This window comes from Sitodiplosis mosellana, unplaced genomic scaffold (assembly GCF_009176505.1).
Source record: "Sitodiplosis mosellana isolate CC-2019 unplaced genomic scaffold, AAFC_SMos_1.0 Smas_scaffold_5914, whole genome shotgun sequence".
Classification (NCBI taxonomy): domain Eukaryota; kingdom Metazoa; phylum Arthropoda; class Insecta; order Diptera; family Cecidomyiidae; genus Sitodiplosis; species Sitodiplosis mosellana.
Window position 1 is genome coordinate 20383 of NW_022601156.1, and position 21375 is coordinate 41757.

At 34.1% G+C, this 21375-nt stretch overlaps 3 protein-coding genes across 3 annotated transcripts; 2 read left to right on the forward strand and 1 right to left on the reverse strand.

Moving 5' to 3' along the window:
* Positions 1-25: 25 nt before the first annotated feature.
* Positions 26-3158, reverse strand: LOC129573068 (tetraspanin-33). Its single transcript, XM_055453247.1, has 5 exons — positions 2574-3158; positions 2023-2494; positions 756-869; positions 594-676; positions 26-438 (listed from the first exon to the last, which is right to left on the reverse strand). The coding sequence occupies exons 1-5, from the start codon at positions 2604-2606 to the stop codon at positions 310-312; spliced, it is 831 nt and encodes a 276-aa protein (XP_055309222.1). The 5' UTR covers positions 2607-3158; the 3' UTR covers positions 26-309.
* A 64-nt stretch (positions 3159-3222) lies between these two features.
* Positions 3223-4289, forward strand: LOC129573069 (mediator of RNA polymerase II transcription subunit 31). Its single transcript, XM_055453248.1, has 4 exons — positions 3223-3357; positions 3512-3543; positions 3672-3761; positions 3831-4289. Exons 2-4 carry the CDS (start codon positions 3522-3524, stop codon positions 4166-4168), a joined length of 450 nt encoding a protein of 149 aa, XP_055309223.1. The 5' UTR covers positions 3223-3357; positions 3512-3521; the 3' UTR covers positions 4169-4289.
* A 186-nt stretch (positions 4290-4475) lies between these two features.
* Positions 4476-6633, forward strand: LOC129573067 (uncharacterized). The gene is made up of 3 exons (XM_055453246.1): positions 4476-4971; positions 5088-5833; positions 5901-6633. Exons 2-3 carry the CDS (start codon positions 5106-5108, stop codon positions 6406-6408), a joined length of 1236 nt encoding a protein of 411 aa, XP_055309221.1. The 5' UTR covers positions 4476-4971; positions 5088-5105; the 3' UTR covers positions 6409-6633.
* The last annotated feature ends 14742 nt before the right edge of the window (positions 6634-21375 follow it).

A 21375-nucleotide genomic window follows, 5' to 3' on the forward strand; every position in this document is an offset into this window, starting at 1 on the left:
TTAATTTATTTTTTCAGTGGACACGTCTTTTTCAAGTTTGTTTATTTAAAAAAAAAATGCAAATTTGAATGAAAAACAAAAAATTTACTAATAATATTGGACATGGTGCATGTCACATGAAAATGTTGATCACTTTTCATTCTACTTCAATTTGGAGAATAGATCGATTAACGTTTGATTTATTTTCGAACGATATAACCACAATGTGTCGGCCAATATGGTAAAAGAAAAAATTACCAATTTCTAATGATTTCACCGATGACCATAGACATTTCAGAAAGAATGACCGCCATCCCATCCGATATAAGCTCACGAAGACCAACGACTTTTTTGTAAGTCAATTTGACCTTCGAGTGTCTTTGCAAGATAAATCACAAACAATTGGCTCAATGCAGCTCCCAGTGCAATACCAGCTATAGTATAAAGATTTCGTTCAGCCTGGGGAAATGAAATAAAAAATATAATGAAAAGAGTATGGCACTATTATCATCAAGAACTTGCATATATACATATTTCTTAAGAACGCTAGAAAATATCGTTGAATATATCTCAAAGCGACCGCATAAATGAAAGATTTTAATTCATTATCTTACCCACACACGAATAATTTCAATGCACCCATTTGTCCAAATCTTTTTGCTAGCAGATGCTACCGATTCCTGTTGAACGCCGTAACCTGAATTGTTAATAAAAATTGAGTCTTTGATTCCACTTGAATTTGATAAATAACCAATTTGAGATCATATAGGACATACCACACATGATATTCACTAGTCCAGAAGAAATATCAGAGGCATTGATGCAACAAGAGTACGGGACGCCACCTCGTTCAACACTCGGGGATGAGCAATTAAAGTATTCATTCTTGCCTAATATACAGAAAATGTCCAAATATAAATGATAATGTAAGTGTATTCTTTGTCTGGTATACACTATGTATACAGGGTGTTTCAGAATTGCGTTCCAATATTTTACCCACGTATTGCTGGGGTCAGGCCCTATCCAAAATGTGAGAACCACTTTTCCGAATTCGGCCTGCCGAAGTTTGGGCCGCCGGCGCACTTTTGTCCCAAAATCATCACAGTCACATGTGAGACAATTGCGTAGGTATTTTTGGTCACAGCTTCATGAATATTGGCTTGTGTGAAAGGTATTGAGCCCACTAGATCAGTCAACCCAAAAACACTAAAATAGTTCGAGAGAAGGGGTTAAAATTAACCGGAAATTATGAAAAATTGATGAAAATAGTGAATAATCTCAAAATGATGCGTTATTAAGGTATCGTTTTTTCATCATAAATCGAAAGACCGTCGAATTTTAGGTCAATATGCCAATTTTCAGGAACCAATATCGCAGTTAACCTAAGAAAACTGTGACCATTAGTACCCCATCTTTGAAGGTTATCAGATATCAGGGTATAACTCAGAAACTATGGGATATATCAGTTTGTAATCTTCAGGAAAGTTGTAGAGGGCGTCAAAAGCAACAACATTTTTCTGTTAGTTTCATTGATTTTACGTGTAGATGGCGCTCGATATCAAAATTTATAATTCAGTGATTTTTATTAAAGTTACGGTATTTTTTGACTCGATACATAGCCTTGCTTGTTGTTTTCGACGCCCCCAACATCTTTTTTGAAGATGACACACTGATATCTCCCATATTTTCTGAGTTATACCCTGATATTTGGGAACCTTCAAAGATCGGGTACTAATGGTCACAGTTTTCTTGGGTTAACTGCGATATTGGTTCCTGAAAATTGACATATCGACCTTAAATCCGACGATCTTTCGATCTATGATGAAAAAACGCATCATTTTGAGATTATTCACTATTTTCATCAATTTTTCATAATTTCCGGTATGGGTTAGTTTTAACTCCTTCACTCGAACTTTTTTAGTGTTTTTGGATTGGATGATCTAGTGGCCTCAATACCTTTCACACAAGCCAATATTGGCACGCAATTCTGAAATACCCTGTATAGTATAGTTCGCAATTGAAAATTGAACAAGTCATTCTTACCCCAGTCCATATAACCTGCATTACTTAAACCACAGCATTTGAATTCTTGCTGAGCATAATCAATAAAGTTCTGCATATCTGGGTCATCTCGGTATAAATGTATTACCTTTTCTGTGAGTGAATCCTCCAAAAATGTATTCATATTGTGTGGAAATACAAATCCAACTATTGCTACAGCCATTTCAAGTAGAAACACCAGTAGCAAGCACATCGAATAAAACTTCAATAGGCATGTATTTTCACGGAGGGCGCCCAAACATCCAGCAAAACTGACCACAAACACAACTACCCCGGCAATAACCATTACCAGTGAAATATTTAGCACGATATCATAGATTGTCTCCACTTTAACCCAGCCCGTCGCCTGATATTTTTCATAAAATGCATAGAAACCGATTGAAATCATCAGGCCTCCAAATAGCCAAAATATAAAATTCAACAAGAATATCATATATTTGACGCAGGAACTTATCTAGAACATTGCATGGAAGAGAAAAAACAATTTAATAGATTAGTATCATGGTTGAATATGCTATAACTATAATTCTTACATATGTAAAATTTGGTGAAATTCGTCGATGCATAGCAGGAAGAGTAATTTTTTTTCTGTCTAAATTAAATACAGAATCCTGTTCTGTGTCACCCGATCTCCTCAAATCCTTTCTAATTTCCCAGAGTGAATTCACAAATGCTAGAAATGAATTTTTTTAAGCGAAAAAAAATTGTCTATGGATAAATTCTACTTAAATGCATGTAGTTTATTTTGATGTGTCAACAAAAACAATGAATGTCTTCGATGTTTTTGTGTAGCTTCCTTTGTGTATGCGTGACTTTAAATCAATGCCATCTAGCGAAAAAAAATTGTCTATGGATAAATTCTACTTGAATGCATGTGGTTTATTTTGATGTGTCAACAAAAACAATGAATGTCTTCGATGTTTTTGTGTAGCCATAACAACAAATACGTATTCTCTATAATAATGACGAAACAATTTATCTGAACACAAACTGTTTTATTTTACAATAAAAATGTTTGACATGCTTTTCAATTGCTTTTGCTATATTTTTCAGTTTATAATTTTTGCACAGTTTAAGGAGAAGATGTATTATTGGCCGTTTGAGTTGAAGCTGTTATAGCAATGAGGCGCCTCCTACAGCACGCATGAACTTGTCAAAATTGACATTTGAGCAAATTGACGAAAACATAAGTTTCGGTCAAGTGGACTACATCCAGTGCTCATTTTTATAATAGAGAAAGGTCGATTCATCTTTTGGAAATAAATTGGAGCGAAACTACTGAAAAACATAATTCTACATTTGAAAGTTGAATCGAAAGTGAGTTTTGAATCGCAAAAATAAATAATACCTAATAATAATAATAAAAGAAATGCTGTAAAATTTAAGACTTCCCTACCATTCACTTGAGATACCAAGAAAAGAAATTATGAAAATATTAATTACCATTTTTGATCTCAACCAATATTTACAGAAAATAGGAAATGTCCAAAGGTAAAGGAAAATGTAAGTGTAATTTTTGTTTGGTATACAGTATAAGTTGCAATTAAAAATAACAATAATTTATGAACCGAGTCATTCATGTGATTTAAATAATAATTAAAGTAATAATCAATTTTTCGTAATCACTTCAGTACATTCGGAAACAGAAGAACAACAACGATTACGATTCCAAGTTGAGCTCGAATTCATCCAATGTTTAGCAAACCCAAATTATTTACACTGTAAGTTGTGTTAAAAATCGAATTGTGAACTATTTATTCATTATTATTACTTTTTTCCTGTTAAAACAGTTATCGCGCAGAGAGGATATTTCAAAGATCCTACATTCATAAATTATCTAAAATATTTGACATATTGGAAAGAACCAGAATATGCTCGTTATATCAAGTATCCAATGTGTCTGGCTTTCCTCGATTTACTGCAATATGAGCACTTTAGACGTGAAATTGTTAACTCGCAATGCGTAAAATTTATCGATGATCAAGCGATTTTATTATGGCAACATTATACTCGAAGGCGGATGAAATTATTGGCAGCAGCTCAACAGAATCAACAAAATGGTCAGAATATTTCAAATGGCCATCAACAACAAAACGGAAACTCGAATGCTGATCCCACCGGAGGTTGAGTTTTGAATCGCAAAAATAAATAATACTTAATAATAATAATAAAAGAAATGCTGTAAAATTTAAGACATCGAACCGCCACTAGGAATCGAATAAATCAGAAAACTCTAAACAAAACTTTTATTGAATCGATTTTTTTTCCAATTGACCTTCATTTTTTTTTCTACCATGCATCGTTTTCGTTTTATCGATCGATATATGTGTAATTATTAATGTGTGGGAGAGACAGCAGATTTTTAAAAAAAGAAACAATGGTCGTTTCTTTTACATAGTTTCAATTCAAGTGCCATTTCGATAGTACGTATTTTGTGGCTGTGAAAAAACTTTCAACGGCAGGACAAGAACATGCCTCAGTTGAAAGGCATTGAGCAAAAAAACAGTAAATCTAGCAGCGACATCGCCCGAAATAATAGAAGAAAAGTCAGTTGACTTATTATCGGTTAGTAGTGAAGACTATAAAGATGATGACGAAATCAGTTTCAGTGAAGGCCGATTACAAGCATGGAATTTAACGGAATTTACAAAACAACTGAGTGGTTCTGCAGCAGCAATAATTTTAATTTTCGGGTGCGGAATTACATCGGCCTGGGCTATAACTGACCTAATCAAAGATATTCAACTTAACGAAGCCGAATGGGTTGACCTTGACTATAGCTTTGAGCTATTTGAAAATGATGAGGACGAGTTTCTTAGTTCGCGACATGTAATCATTGCCATCGTTGTCTTGAGTTTTAACTTTGGCATAATCATAGGTGGAATATTTGGTGCTTTTCTAACGCCAGTTTTACCCAATCAAGCCATTTACGTAAGTTTTTTTCTTGCATTCACTTGCATCATTTTGTGACAGTGAGTGTGTATACACTAAGTATATATACTTAGACTATAGTCAAAGTTTTTTAATTGATCGACATTATATTCCAGGCTCTTGGATCGGTATGTATGCTATTTACAGGGATAACGCTCACCAAACACACATCGGCCATCTATTGCGCGAAATCCCGTTTGGTCGTGGGACTCATCTATGGACTAGTTCAACTTTCTGTTATTGTTCAAGCTGCAGAGTCCACAACGAAAACAGTGCGACGTTGGATTTTGATAAATGTGGCATATGTTAGTGCAGTATCAAATTTGATTTCAACACTTATTTTTCATTTCTACGATGACCGAACGGAAATTACATATACCGAAGAGAATCCAGCTCTTTATGTTATCTCTTATGTGATGATTGGGTGTTCATTGTTTGCTTTAATCATAAACTTTATATGTACAACTGACACCATTCCATTTTATCTGAATCGCGGAGAAGATACAAAAGCATTCAGGGAGCTTTCGCGGTTGAAATCTGAACATCTTTCGATGCTCGACATTCGATATGAGTATGAACGAATTAGGTTCGATGTTTTACAGTGCACCCTGGACGCGAACCGCAGTTTACAAAACAATCGTGTCCCACTTATAACGATGTGCTGCGTTCGCATATTAAATCTTCTGTTCACCTCAGTTCCTATAACCCTTGTCCTCATTTGGAATCCTGATACAAGCACCAAAGAAACCAGCCTTGAGAATAACTTCGAACCGAACAATTCTTCTCAACTTGCAGCGCCAACAGTAGAAAGTGATCAATATATATCACCCTTAACTACATTATCAGTGCTACAAGCATTTAGGTATAAGCATTGTGGCATATGTCGGTTTTGCATCAAATTTGATTTCAACACTTATTTTTCATTTTAGACTCATTTGCAGTATTGCCGTGATGATTAGACAGGATAAATATCATTTCAATCGATTTTGCTACAAATTGGCTTTCGTCGCTGGAGTCACGCTCATGGTTTGGTTTCTGGCTCGAGTTGTTTTCACTTCAATCGACACGATACAAAATATATTTTTCTATCCAGTTTCGATAATTATAATGATGGGTTTTATTGGTTTGCCGATTCCACTGGACATAATACAATTATGTCAGTCGGCCGACTCTTATTCTCGTATTAAAAATAATGCATGGTCTTTGGCAATGGCAATTTTCATTGAAAATATCATTCATATATTTTTGATAATTCAACTAGATATGATTTTTGGGGTAATGTTTGTTTTTTTGGTGAATGGAGCAACAATGATATATTTCAGTCATTGGCTGTTGAAATATATGCCGAACGTCGTATCAATCCATCCGATAACAGTGGCCACAATAGCAAGATACCCTTTCAAGAACGTTAACGAGTCTCACACAGTTCATATTTAATTTTGTTTTCTGTTTTGCTAAAATTCTTGACAATCAACGAATTCACCAAAAACTCAGTGTTAGCTTTACTCAATTATGTTTGATCTTTGTTTATTGAAACAATATCCAATTATTATCCATTAATCATTGTGATTTATCAAATACTAAGATTTCAAATGTAAGTTTGTCAAATTATCATTGTTTCATGCGGAAGGAAGATTATTTGTTAAGGAAGGGCTGTCGATGCACGCGAAATGAAAACAATTAACGGAAGAAATTGTGCCTAGCTCTCTTCAAACAAGCCTTTGTTTTAAACACAACAATTCAAATTATTTCTGGGAAACTAAATAGCCTTAGAAAAATATTTAAACGAAAACTTCTTTTTCTAATTAAATAAAGTTTGTTTTATTGGAGCATTACAGCACGCAATATACTGCATATTTTGGACCCAACTAAACATCGCAACTGCTACATTGAGTCGACTCACACTTAAAGCAACAACTCGTTATCTACGAAAAAAAGCAAGTACGGCTCTGGTTTATGTTTCGGTTGAGCGTTTCGAATTTTACTTCTCCCAACAATGCTTTGTTGTTAGTTGTACGCATTGTGTTTGTGTGTGAGAGAAGAGTGTTGTATATTATTATTACATGTGTTGTATGTTGTTGTTATTACCTTTCAATTCAATACGAAACCGACCGACGTAGCGATCAGTATTACCAAAAACATCATTGCTGTCGGTCGTGTTTTCCACGCATTACCTCCAGTTCTGCGAACGTAAATTATTATTTCATTCATCTTGGCTTGCTATAATTTCGGTGAATTTTCATCTAGTACATTGTATCACAAAGAGAAACAACTAGAATTAACATTTGTTTGAAAAAATAAAATAAATAAAAAAAGTAACTAAAAATTAACATACAACAAGACCTAGTTTTTGATTCCCATGAATTGTTCACGCGAAAACGAAGAAATAAACAAAAGATCACTTTTTCTCTAGAGGAAAAGTAATAAATGTTAATTAACTACTAAAGTAAGACCCAAGCAACAAAGAAAAGTGATGTGCGCTTGTCGTGACCCCATATTTTGAGGAGAGAAATGCAACACGAAGTATATATATAATATATATATATAAAAGTATCGTCAAGTGAGAGTTGAATAAAGCTAACATTTGGTCAATTCATGAGACTCGGTCTGAAGTGAGGAGAGAGCACCAAATAGCTATAATCACAATATTTTCCTCTATTAAAATACAACAAAAAGTAAAAGCCTTAGTTCAAGTGGCTGTGATACTAGCGCGCGATTTGAAATTCAATCTACATCGTCTGCACTGAACATCGTGTGTGTGTGTGTGTGTGTGACTGTGAATAAACTGCAAAGCCATAACCGCCACAATAACAATAACAACAATAAACGAATGACATACTTTTTCCATAATCGTTCGTTTCGTATTTTGTATTATTTGAAAGTTTAATGCAGAGTAGTGCTAGATTTCTTTGGACGGTTTTTCCCTTTTAAAGTACCATGCAGTTTTAATAAGAGTTGAAATTTTTCTCTCGATATTTTGTGTGTGCCACGCATAGCAATTGATAATACAGAAAGAATACGTGAAATCTACAAAGAAAAGTTAATACCGACAGATATAGTCTGTGATTTGGATTGAATATTCGTTGCGCTTACTGTATCAAATCAGTTTTCTGATCAGTGAGCAAAGCAGAAAAAGAACTGTTTCAATTACCTGAAATTTTGATGTTGTATATGTTTCTTTCATTGAAACCACAAGTAAGTTGTCGCTTCATTTATTTCAATAACAATATTTCCGAATTCGCATCAACTGTTGGACTTACGGTTATTAATAATGAAATTTTAGTAGAAAAATTATTAATCGATTATTTGTAGACCGTTCGTGAAAGCGTGTCTCAAAAATACGGATGGGTAAACAAGAATGTTGTTTTAATTTTTAAGGCCAATATCTCTAGCTATGTGGTAGTGATTCATTCCCGCATGAGTGTATTTTAACCAACATTCAGAACTTTTATCTGGTGAATGTTTCGTATTGCAAAGCAAAATATGAAGAGAAACTTTAAAAAACCGGTTCTACAGTCCAATATTGAGGTGCGCAGTAGTTTATTTTTATATCAATCGAAAGTAGATCATAATTGGATCACTAAATTTGAAGTCAGGTTTTAGAATTTCCTCATTTAAGTCACCATCGAATCTGTAAATGAATATAAAAAAGCCATTGTCATCAGATCCCAGTTGAACCGTGCCTGAAAATAGTTATATGTTTGTATGTTTTATATTGCAAATCACACTATTTCAATAGTGCGAGTTACAATTTCAAATTTTTCTGGTTTCATCACTTTTCACCAATCCACTCGCTTGATTATTGCGAAATCTGCCATCATCATGTGTCGAAATTAGAATTTTCATATCAGTTTCCATAGGATTGATGTATTTTGTTATCTAATTGATGCACCGATTTGAAACAGTTTTGAATGCTTTGTTTACTTGCTGCATGGTACATGGTTCATTGTTCAAAAACAATAGAAGGTTTTCCACGTTAAATTGGTTTTAATATTCAAAACATTATTCAACCAAACCATTTCAACGAGAGTGCTTGTCACACAATTTGAAAAACACATTATTCAGTGCATATCTATGGGTGAGATTGAGAGTGGGTATGTTTCACAGACTATGTATTGGAAAAAGTAGAGTATGTTCTGAAGCGGTGAGCAAATCTTTAAATAATTTATGTATTCCAACTGATACACGATTCAGGGAAGATACCAATTCGATATTTTAGTCAGTAAAATTAAAATCGCCAGAAAACCACAAGTGAAACTTACTTAACTTTATCAAAGTCGTCAAAAAAACATACACTTCTCTCAATCTTACCCATAGATATAATGTAAGTTAAACATAGGCCAATTTGCAACATGCGAAAAAAATTCCATTAAAGTTTGTAACTTATGAAAAAGTGGCAAAAGATGTTCCTCAGTCATTCGTAACTGGGTTCAAATTTCTAATCGTAAGGGAATGTCGGGTTATTTGGTCCGAGTAGTAGTAGTTAATTTTAAAGTTAGTCTTGAAAAAGTCGAGAAATATTTTGGATTCCAGTAATAAAATGTTGAGAAAAATCAATTGATAAATGAGCCCATTCATGAAACAGGAGCCAATTAGTTGATTTACTTTTTTAGAATTCAAGTTAAAAAAAATCTTCCAAACTTCTAAAAATCTTCATAATCTTCAGTATGTATTATTGAAAAAGACACACGCAAGCTTAGAAATGTGATTTATATATCGTGCGTTATTTACTTAACAAAATCGCCTTGGATTCTTTGTGCATATGAATTGGATTGGAATGAATTTTTTTTTACAGTTTCAAAAATGTTCCAATTATCATGACGGATGAGATATCGTTCAAAAGAGAATTCATATGAATCATGCAAATAAATTTCTATGTGTGAGGATAGTATGTGGGAGAGTATATTGTAGATTATTGAGGTTTTTCGCAGAACTGATAGAAGTTAACTGTTTGAGATAACTGTTTGCAGAAATGTGATAGGGCACATAGATTGTTGTGATCATATTTTACAGCCAATGTTGTTGATAAATTAAGTCACAAATGGACTAAGTTCATAAAAAATGTTCTCCTGCCTATTCACTGGACTGTAATTTTTCTAAAGCATAACGCGAACAAACTATTCGAGAAATTATTAAAATGGTGTAGCTTGAGAGAATATCTATCTATTTATCTATCTAAGTATCGGCCTTATTTGAACGTTTAATTTAAACTTAATAGTTGAATTACCCTTCCCATCGAAAATACAAAGGGGAATGTAACCGGTTGTGGGACGGGTTTTGTAATTTTTCCACAAAATTTTTTTTATCCTATATTTTTCCAAACCCTATATACCGTTCGAAAGATAACCATCATAGCTAACTTTTCTCCAAACAAAGTTAGTCATTTATATGCACAACAAAAATTTCATGCTCATTTTCCCGACAGTCTTGAAAATGACGAAAAAAAAAATTGTACCCGGTTGTGGGACACCTCATTTTTTTTGCTTAAAATGTCCAAGATTGAGGTAAAATCATTAGAAATCATGATTTTATGATTGTTTATTTAATTTTTTAGACTACCATAGGCAAACAATGATCAAATGGTGGTTACATGTCAAATTACGAATGAAAATAAGCCATAATCTTCATTCACATTCAATTCGCAGTGATTGCACATTAGACACCATTAAAGGCCTTTGCACATTTGAAGTGGACTTTTCTACGGCAAGAAAAGGATTTTATTGAATTTTGATTGGTCAATATTCGATGGAATGTTTGTAGCTGAACGAAATATTACTTCTGGTAACTCTCCATAGTTTACTTTTGTAATATCATCGAATAGCTACCCCAATTGATCCGTGTATCGGCTTCAATCCACTGTTCGGTGCATCTCAAAGTCAAGCAAGGTTTCTCTAATTACTTTTTGTCTCAGTCATACGAATCTTTGACTGTTTGGACTGAAGTATCATAACCCTGTACTGGAAAAGCTGTCTTCTGTCCCTTTAACATGATGAGAAATGCAAATGTTGATTTGACAGTCACCAAAAACACCAATAATTCCGACCACACATATTTATTTTAACACAAATGACCATATTTCATCACTGAAATGTCGAATTAATGTTTTCGATGCAAAAAATGGGTGTCCCACAACCGGCTACATGACTGTCCCACAACCGGAATTGTACACCACTTGGATGTGATGCAAACAAAAAATTTCAATGCCCATATATTGATAAAAAAAACTTACTCATGATGAAATTTAGTCCTTAAACTACGTATATCACTATTTTACTGATCATTTTTTCATCAAAAATTGTGAAAATATTACTTCTTAAGAGAAGTCTATGAAACCTTTTTTTACATTTTTCAACACATCGTCTGAAAATAATATAACGAGTGCATATATTCAGCTCGAAGCCGTACCAAAAGTTTGATTACGGATATAAAATAACATTATAATACATCATTTGATGTTAATACTACAAAAGTGTCAAAATAATCGACTGTCCCACAACCGGAGCCGTCCCACAACCGGTTACATTCCCCTACCGGTGTTTTTGTGTAAACAAATGTTTGTCGTTTTCATTTATTTAACCCCCAGCTGGATAAGCCCACGTTTTGGTGGGCATCATTTAAACGCCTGTATAATGCGAACCGTACGTCGTATCCGATGGGCGAATCACTCTAAAGTAATTTGTAATGGAGAAAGTAATTTACGTGTGAAAATCTCGATTACTTTTGAAAAGTAATCGAGATTTTTACACGTAAATTACGTTCTCGATTACTTTCTCTATTACAAAAATAAATAAATAAATAAATAAACAAATTACTTTAGAGTGATTTGCCCCTCGGTCGGATCACATTGCTTTAAAGAAATTTTTTATTCGTAAATTTTTTCTCTTCACTTTTGTCTTTGGAACCATTTATCCATGTAGTGCGGTTGTTAGGTTATAAACAAAAATGTGCAGGAAAACAAAAGTTTGACAAAATTAATTATTCCCTTCTCAAAATTGGACACATTTTTTACACTTTTAAACAATGGATTTGATTGTGCTCTGATTTATGTCTATCGCATTTTCTTGACTAAACCATCAAGAATCTAGGATGATCAATATTTTTTTCGTTATATATGGCCAAAAATAAACCAAGTAAGAGTACTCTCAGTGCTGGGAAAAATTCATGCAGTCGAGGGTATTCATGCACTCATAATAATTGAATGAATCACTGAACAGATTGGAAGGAACTCTTCCTCGACCAACAATAACATGAAGAAAGAAATATATTTTATGTAAAATGACTTTGCATAGATTATAGATATGTATAATATGTTCAATGGTTTAACACTATGACTGTTCTTCGTATTTGCAACATATTACTGTTCTTGGGGGACTCCAGGGCCCCCAAGATATTTCATATGAAATCTGGACTGTGATAAGAGATAACAAATTATTGTCTGAAGCAAAGTTGTAATACTCAAAGTTTGCTATAATTTTGGTGCAACAAATATTGCTTATCTTTTATCAGTTCCGCGAAAAACGCGAAAAAACGCGAAAATCGCAAAATTTCCCGACATCGTTTTAGTGAAGCTGATAAAAAGTAAGAGACTTGCCTCTTCGACAGAAATGTAGAGCAGGTCGAATACTACAACTTTGTTACAGACACCAAGTCGTTATCTCTTATCAGTTATGCGAAAAAATGATAAGAAAAAATTCGCGGTTTTCGCGGTTTTCGCGGTTTCCGCGTAACTGATAAGAGATAACGACTTGATGTCTATGGCGAAGTTGTAGTACTCAAGCTGCTCTACAACTTTGCCGAAAACCATCTTGTTATCTCTTATCAGTTTCGCGGAATACGCGAGAAACCGCTGAAAACCGCGAAAAAAACGCGTTTTTTCTTATCATTTTTCACGGAACTGAGAAGAGATAACGAGATGGTGTCTATGGCAAAGTTGTAGCTCTGGTCGAGTACTATGATTTGCCACAGACACCAAGTCGTTATCTCTTATCAGTTACGCGAAAAAATGATAAGAAAACATTCGCGTTTTTCACGGTTTTCTGCGGTTTCTCGCGTATTCCGCGAAACTGATAAGAGATAACGAGATGTTGTCACACCAAAGTTGTAAAGCAGCTTAAGTGCTACAACTTCGCTACAGACCTCAAGTCGTTATCTCTTATCAGTTACGCGAAATGCCGCGAAAACCGTGAAAAACGCGAATTTTTTCTTATCATTTTTTCGCGTAACTGATAAGAGATAACGACTTGGTGTCTGTAGTGAAGTTGTAGTACTTGACCAGAACTACAACTTTGCCATAGACACTATTTCGCTATCTCTTATCAGTTTTGCGGAATACGCGAAAAACCGCAGAAAACCGTGAAAAACGCGATTTTTTTCTTATCATTTTTTCGCGTAACTGATAAGAGATAACGACTTGGTGTCGTAGTAAAGTTGTAGTACTCGATCAGAGCTACAACTTTGCCATAGACACCATCTCATTATCTCTTATCAGTTCCTTGAAAAGTGAGAAACTATGAATTCGCGTTTTTCACGTTTTCGCGGCTTTTCGCGTAACTGATAAGAGATAACGACTTGATGTCTACGGCGAAGTTGTAGAGCAGCTTGAGAACTACAACTTCGTCATAGACACCAAGTCGATATCTCTTATCATAGTCCAGTTATAATATAAAATAGCCATGGGGCCCTGTGGTCCCCCAAGAACAACAGCGTAACATGTTTTGCGGCAGGCTGTATTTTACACATACTCACACATATGCATATGTTTTTTTTTCATTCGTGTAGAGAAATGTTCAATCTATACAATGAGACTTAACTCCGGTTGGTTTATACACTGTTTAGTACTTTTATTCAACTTTAAAGTTCGCTGGGGGCCCTGGGTGCCCCAAGAACAATCATAGTGTTAAAAATATCAATCTATGTACAATTTTCTTCTAGTATATTTGTTTCTGTTCAGGCCTTATTCTGGAACTGTCATATTATACTAAAGTTTCGTGTTTGAAACAAAATCAGCTCAAAACTTTGAAATAGCGCCCCATTAATAAATTCAACGAGTAATTATTTTTTTCATCAAATTATAAAAATTGACTTTTTTTGAACACATTTCTTAATGATCTTGTATCATTCGTTCCAACGGCAAAAATGTTCGTGCTATTCGAAATTCAAAAAGTTGAATAACAGCATTTACTGAACTCAATTGCGATTTAGCAACACAAAAAGCAATTCAACAAAATATCCGTAGAAAACCAAATGTGCACTAAAACTAGTTGAAAAAATTGCTGTTTTGTGTCATTAAATGAAATGTTTCAGTACAATGTTTGAATGAATTTTTGCCGGGCAATTGCATTGGACGACCGTCAGTCTGCCTACCTAAGCAGTACGCTATCAAACAATCACGTTGAATTGTAAAAAAGAAACAATTGAATCTAATGTTTCTATGACCTTGTGCACAATTGGTTTGTTTTACTTTTTCCCAATGGATTTAAATACTTCGAACGAAAAACCAAGACAAACGTTGGTGCGTGGCCGACCGTGATCAGCTTGGATTAATTTGTGAATAGATGAAAAGAGATTTCAAAAATGGTCAATTAATAATCAAATGATACTTTCAATTTTATTTTTGAGAGTATTAAAAGTTCAACAATGTTTTCATCCATTTTTAGATCATTTGGCTGCTATATACACACTGCAACATTTTTGAGTGTAAAGACTAATATTGAGTTGTGGCAATATAGAGGTTTCAACTATTTTGAGATCAATTTACACCGAAATTTAGGTAAAATGAGTTATTTTCTATGCGTATGTCCAAACGGCTACTGTTCATATATGCGCTAATACGCACTGCCACCGCACTGCCACCGAGTCTGGCAACCATCCATTTTTGAGATATTGAAAAAATTCGAAAATGGTTGTGCCCACAGAGGTGGAGATGAGGAGAGAGCATGAAAATGAAGAAATAGAACCCATAGAACCTCTACTCGCGCTCCCCGTGAATTTTTTCATTCATATCTCAAAAATGGATGGTTTTTTCGCTTCTTTCGCTTGAAAAACGCTCTTCGGGTCGGTGCCTCACTCGGACCCGACAATAACACAGGTCATCACTCAAACGGCCATAACTCAAACTTGACATATGTGAATGTTTCTTATTTTTCTGCAAATCTACGTTACATTACATTTCGATTGGTATTGTATCGGATTTACTCTCTTAATCCACGAGTGAGAGCAAATGATACATGTGCAATGTTCCGAGTGGGTTTATTTGGATGAAGTGCGAATCAAGATCGATAATTAAGGAAAGACTTCTTTTAACAAACGTTTCTTTGGTGTTTATTCGATAATAAGCCTAAGCTAGACAATTCAAGTAGACGCTAGATGTTTACTGTCTAAGAGTAGGAACTCGACTAACTTCAACTTAGCTAGAGTAAGCTGCTCTTATATACTATTCGTCGGATGGCATCAAAGGATGCCGACGCGCCAGATGGGTCTAATGACTAACGTACCAAAGCATCGCGTCTCCCGCAATGCTCAACGATGAGTCATACATTTTATGATCGTGATTTATTATTATTGCTTACGTCTAAACGATATAATTACAAGGGTTTTTCCCAGGATTTCGGGACAGTGAATTATTAGCTTACTACGGTAACAGATGTGAGCCAGCGATCGCATATGCATTGCTGACCCCCTACATACTTGTGCATGTGCTTGCATGTCTGTGCATGTTCGAACATGTTTCTGTATGCATGATCAGGAATGCATAGCTGAGCTGGCTACACTGCCCCCCACAAAAGAAAAAGTTCGCTATAGAAATGAAATGATTGAATGGTAAATTATTTGAGTGATAATTTGATTGTTTCCAGGCATTTGACGTTTTATGTAGATATTTCTCGTGGCAAGTTAAAAACTGTTAATTTTTTCAAAAATTGGCAACATACATCTTCCCGTTGTTTTGATTATTAATTTTTTTCAATGTGGTGTTTTTACCGTAAATTTGAATTGTTATGCAGCATGTAGGTAAAGAACACACCCTATCAAGAAGGATATTTTTCAGGTTAACCTTTACTGGGCTGAAAACGTATTTCTTGTTAACCCATTCGTGGTTTAATGGACCCATTGCATTTTTCATGTAGCTGGTTAGTCATCTGGTGTCAGAATTTGTAACCAATATTTGGAAAATTTTGGATATGTTGAATTTTGACATTTCTGATGTTTTAGGCATTCCGCCATCTTGAATTTCAACTGTCATGCTCTAAACTCACATCCAGTTAGGTAATGTATGGTTTTTGCCCAGAAAAGAGACAATTTCATATGAAAATATCGCTTTTTCTGAAAATTTCCCGATTCTGGTTTTTGGCCGATTTGACGTTTAAAATGTCATTCTAGACCCCCAAGACCCCCGTAGCTTATTGTAGGTCTTAACCCAAACTATAGATCTGCATCAAAACATTTGGCTTTTTTGGACCATTTAAGGATTTCGATTTTTGCCCATTTTGATTTTTTGCCACCAGGCGGCGCTACATGAAGGATATCTTATTTCAAATATCAAATTCGCGAAAGTTATACATTTAGTAACAACAATTTGCACTTTTTCCGCCCGATTTTGCATATTCGCGGTTTTTCCGCGAATTAATTTAATTACGCGGTTTTTGCACATCATTCGCGCTTTACATACGCGAGATCACCCAAATTCGCGTTTTCGATCACACAGTTCCGCTGCATGCGTTTTTTCCGCAATGCTAATTCAAATTTGTGTTGGTGCAAATTTGCAATTCATATGCAGATTTGCAAAAAATTGCAACTTCAGTGATGCCAATCAATACACGTTGATATGATATCAATCAAATCATTCGTGAAAGAAAAAATCAAACAGAGTGACTAAATCACGTATCATAATCACATAGATCGTGGTGATGTTTAGTCATCTAGCTGATCGTTCCCACGCTATTTCGTATATGCTCCGAGACGGCCACATGTTTTTTATAACCATCGACCATGTGGTACATTTCTTGTGCACATGTGGTAAGGATACTTTGGTCCCGACGATAACGAACGAGATATGCTAGATAGATTTGTCGTCTATTTTCCAATTCTCTACTTCGTTACGCAAACTAGGATGTAAAACATATGCCAGTGGTAACGGATGATGCTTAGTTTGAGTTTGGCTGTTCATGAGTGCACATGATTATGCAACCCACGCTATCCGTTTAATGAATTTTTTTCTGTGAATTTTGCTATTTTCCGTCAATTCTGCGATATTGTGAATTCAATTCAGTAAATACGACGACACAAAAAGAAAACAATCCATTCAGAAAAAATATTTGAATTTTAAAATTGAAAATCCACGAAAACAACAAAAAATCATAACGGAAATAATAGTGCGTTCCTATGTGTATGAATGAAAAACATTGAAAATTCATGAAAAAACCAAACAAATTTATCGGCGACCACTAATTATCTATTTAATGTGCAAATTTATTATCGAAATTGAATTTTGTGCTGAAAATTTATGAAAACTGTGAGAAAAAAAAACTGCTAACCGTTATATGGTTTTAACTGTCAAAATAGGAGAGACTCATGTAATATTGCACATAGTTTTGTTTGAATAGCGGAGAATAGGGTATATTGGGACATTGTTGTCGAAATTAATCAAAAAGTGATTCTGACTCTAACAAACGTCAATTAGCCCAGTTTTTTCGAAATTTTCCCCCCATTTTTGTGCTATATTGTGCTATATTGTGCCGTTTTCCTGCTTCTTTCCTTCGTTTTTCCACGATTTTTTGTGTGATTTTCAACGGATTTTTTGACTGGATTTCTTGAAATTCGTAACACAAAGACTCTGTTTTCAAGTGTATATCGGACTTGAAATTATAGTCAGACAGTTTCTATAATGTGTATTAGACAAGAAGGTATGGAAGTTCGGGATGAGGGTGTTGTTGGTTGCAGTAGGATTTTTCTTTCCCCCTTTGCACCATTTTAACGCAAACGCTGTGTATACCCAGCTGGATTTATTTTCATTTTTTCATTTCATACTTGTGTACACTCAAGTTGGATTTTTCAATGCTTGTGTATACCCGAGCTGGATTTTTCTTCATTTTTTTCCGTCAATGTAAGTTTTTATTTTTCAACTCTGATTAATTAAACTGATTGTTATGTGTTTAATTTCAGAGTCCTTTTATGTTTTGCAAATAATCACTGAGGACATTCCATTTTATGATTCCTGATAAATATGTCTGAAAAGCCTTCTCCCTCCGTATCACTTACAATTATTTTTAAGTTTAACATGTCAATTTTCATTCTCCCATTCTTTTAATAAACGCAAGCCATTTTTACTATTCAACGGAACTTTTTCGATTGAAAAATGAATTGAAGGGCTTATGAACTGGAAAGTAAAAATGAAAATATAGGTAAAAGTTCAATCAATCTCATCATGGTTAGCCTTAGTTCTCTTTTTTCCGTAGTATTTCTTATTATTCTTATCTGCCGGGATCAATTTCCATAATCTTTGTTCGTTAATTCAGACAAAACTTTCATGTAATTATTCAAAAGTGCTTCGTGCATTCAGAAAACATTCGTTTACAATCGCACGTTTATTTCAATTATTCACATATTTTGTGTGTACTCAAAATGTTCAGTCATTCTTTCATTCATTCATTCATTCTTTTCATTATCTGGCCAATTCTATCGGGAATTATCATCCGATCATCCGTGGGAAAAAAAACTTTTTATCAAATTATTATATCGGGAATTCACTTCCGATGTATTTTATCAGGAATTAACATCTGATTTATTTTATCGGGAATTAATCATCCGATCATCTGCAGGAATTTTCAATATAATTTCAAAATCGTGTCTATTAATTGCGTCATCGGGAATTTACGTCCGATGTACTTTATCAGGAATTATCATCTGATATATTTATTTATATATTTGTGCGCTTGATTCATATTTAAAATATTATAATCAGGAATTAGCATCTGATTCATCTCATATCGGGAATTAACGTCCGATCTATTTTATCAGGAATTATCGTCTGATAAGTTTCAATATCAGGAATTAGCATCTGATTAATTTCTTTATCGGGAATATACGTCCGATCTTCCAAGGGTATAAATATTTTTGTCAATTTTAATATCTGATTCGTATCTGATTTTTCATTCATTCTAACTTGAAATATGTTTGAAGTTTGTGCTAAATTAACGTTTTTTTTTTCAATATTTGTTCTGATTTTTGAGTAATTGGCAAAATTTATTGATCGTTGTGTTTGACGATTATGTTGTTCAGCTTGGTTTTGATTATTATTGTTATTATTATTCATGTTGTTGTCATTCCAATCCTGATCCCAACCGTGATTACTATTTCCATTTTCATTGAGATTGCTTCGAAAATTACGTTTTAAATTCGCAATTGAACTTAATGCTGAAATTAACGCGCTGAAACCACTGTTCTCTTTACTTTTCCTTCTGCAAGTGGTTTCTCGATGACCTCGTGTTTTGCAAAATCTGCAGAATAGTTCACCCTTCGAAACTTGACTCATGGAGTCATTTCCATATTTTAGTTCAATGTTTATCGGATTATGTATTCTACGATGATTATCCGAAAAATCTAGATCGTTCAAATCATTTGGAACGAAGTCCCTATTATATTGTTCATCTATAGATCTTGATTGCAAATCGGCTCGCTCTTGCTGCCTTTTTTGTGAAAGTTTTCTATACCAGTTATATTCTTCTTCATAAATGTTCGGAAGTTCATTATATATTTGAAATTCTGGTTTTTGTGTCGACCCGATAGTACTTGTCTCGGCTTGTTCTGGTTTATACGGAATTTTTGATTCAGAATGATGTAATTTAGTATATATTGGATTGAAAGTATTGCCTGCTGTAGTGAATACATTCGGAGGTTGGCTCCAAAAAGAAGCTGTAGAAGTAGTCTTTTTCATTTTTGGATCAGTTTGTGTCGGAGTATTTGAAAAAATATCTGTTTCTGAAGTAGTTACTACCGTAGTTTGAAATGTTGGTGGTGGAACCTGATTTGGTGCTTTAAAACTTGAATTCCAGTTTGATCTCGATATGGATTCAGGAATTGTGCTTTCTTATCATTATTGAGAAATTGATTATTGGCATCTTGTCCAGCTGAGCTTTCAATATCTTTCAAACGATTCAATTGATAAATTCCCATTTTTATTTCGTAATTTATTTCAATTAAACGACGTTCATTTTGTTCGTATGTGTCTGAATTGGAATTATTTTCTTTACGTAAACATGTTTGTTGCGAAATAATTGATATTCTTTCTTGATTTAACTTTGCCAACTTTTTTTCAATGATTTCCATTGGTGTGTTCTTATTTGCGGACATACTGAATTACGAATTGAATGCCTTTGAAAAAATCAAAAAATCACTTACCACTTTGTTTTTTCTTCAAATTGATTTAATTTCGGTAAAACTTAGATTTTATCCTAAATTTGATGTTTTTATTCTAATGATGATCTTATTTTCCCTTGATGTTTTGTAGCTTAGTTGTTGATGTGTTTCTGTTGTTCAATGCGGCAGAGTTGAATTTTTTGTTGCTATCCAAAGTAGTGATGTGGTCGAGTTATAGCTATTGCCAAGTTTGTAGAAAATTTGAATGAAAATTTTGATGATCAAAACTTAAATTGGACGATTGCACAGCTAATCTGGTTGTCAGGTTCTTTTAAAACGATTCCAGTATCAACTTTATCCTTTTAGTCCAAATGTAGTATTAGTTGAATCGTGTTGTTCTTGGTGACTCTGTGTTGTTTATCCAGTGGTTTTCCAGTAATAACGTGTAGAAGTTCCAATTGTTTTTGTGAAGATGTGTATTCAGCAGTAGTGTGTTCTTAGATCCAAAAACAAGTTGTAGTAATGTATCCAAAACTAAGTTGATTCGGCTCCAAAATTTAGCGATGAACGTATGAAATCGGCTCCAAGAGTTCGATGAATTTAATCCGTGTATTAGGTCACTTTTATTTTACTTTTAATCACGTTTTGTTGTTACTTTTTAGGACTTTGTTGATCTTTTCAAGTCCGGAAGTTAGCGATTTTTACTCTATATTGTCTCGCTAGCGGATAAATCAGAATAACCCGAGAAAGTTGCAAATTCAGTAATTCTCTTTATATTGTCTTGTTCTATATTCTTCTCAAAAGTAAACTTCCAATCTCGTACTTGCTTAGTCGACGGGTTGGCGTTGACAAAGTTTTATATTGAAAACTTGTCTGCTCGCGAACTTCTCAAAAAATTTACAAAATCTTTTTTCCAAAATTTTGTCAATCACTTAGAAAAAACTTGAATCTCGCCCGAAAAAAGTTCGTTTTTCGGAAAAGAACAAATTAATTCTCGGATTATTTTAATTTTTTAGTCGCAGCGCCAGAATTGTATCGGATTTACTCTCTTAA

Excerpts from the sequence above, each read along its gene's own strand:
- LOC129573068 (XM_055453247.1), bottom strand. The coding sequence starts at position 2,606 with ATGCATCGACGAATTTCACCAAATTTTACATAT. Across the intron at positions 870-2,022 it reads TGCAGGTTATATGGACTGGG|GCAAGAATGAATACTTTAAT; the intron begins GTAAGAATGACT and ends TCTGTATATTAG. Across the intron at positions 677-755 it reads ACTAGTGAATATCATGTGTG|GTTACGGCGTTCAACAGGAA; the intron begins GTATGTCCTATA and ends TTAACAATTCAG.
- LOC129573069 (XM_055453248.1), top strand. The coding sequence starts at position 3,522 with ATGTCCAAAGGTAAAGGAAAAT. Across the intron at positions 3,544-3,671 it reads GTCCAAAGGTAAAGGAAAAT|TACATTCGGAAACAGAAGAA; the intron begins GTAAGTGTAATT and ends TAATCACTTCAG. Across the intron at positions 3,762-3,830 it reads AAACCCAAATTATTTACACT|TTATCGCGCAGAGAGGATAT; the intron begins GTAAGTTGTGTT and ends CTGTTAAAACAG.
- LOC129573067 (XM_055453246.1), top strand. The coding sequence starts at position 5,106 with ATGCTATTTACAGGGATAACGCTCACCAAACACACATCGGCCATCTAT. Across the intron at positions 5,834-5,900 it reads TCAGTGCTACAAGCATTTAG|ACTCATTTGCAGTATTGCCG; the intron begins GTATAAGCATTG and ends TTTTCATTTTAG.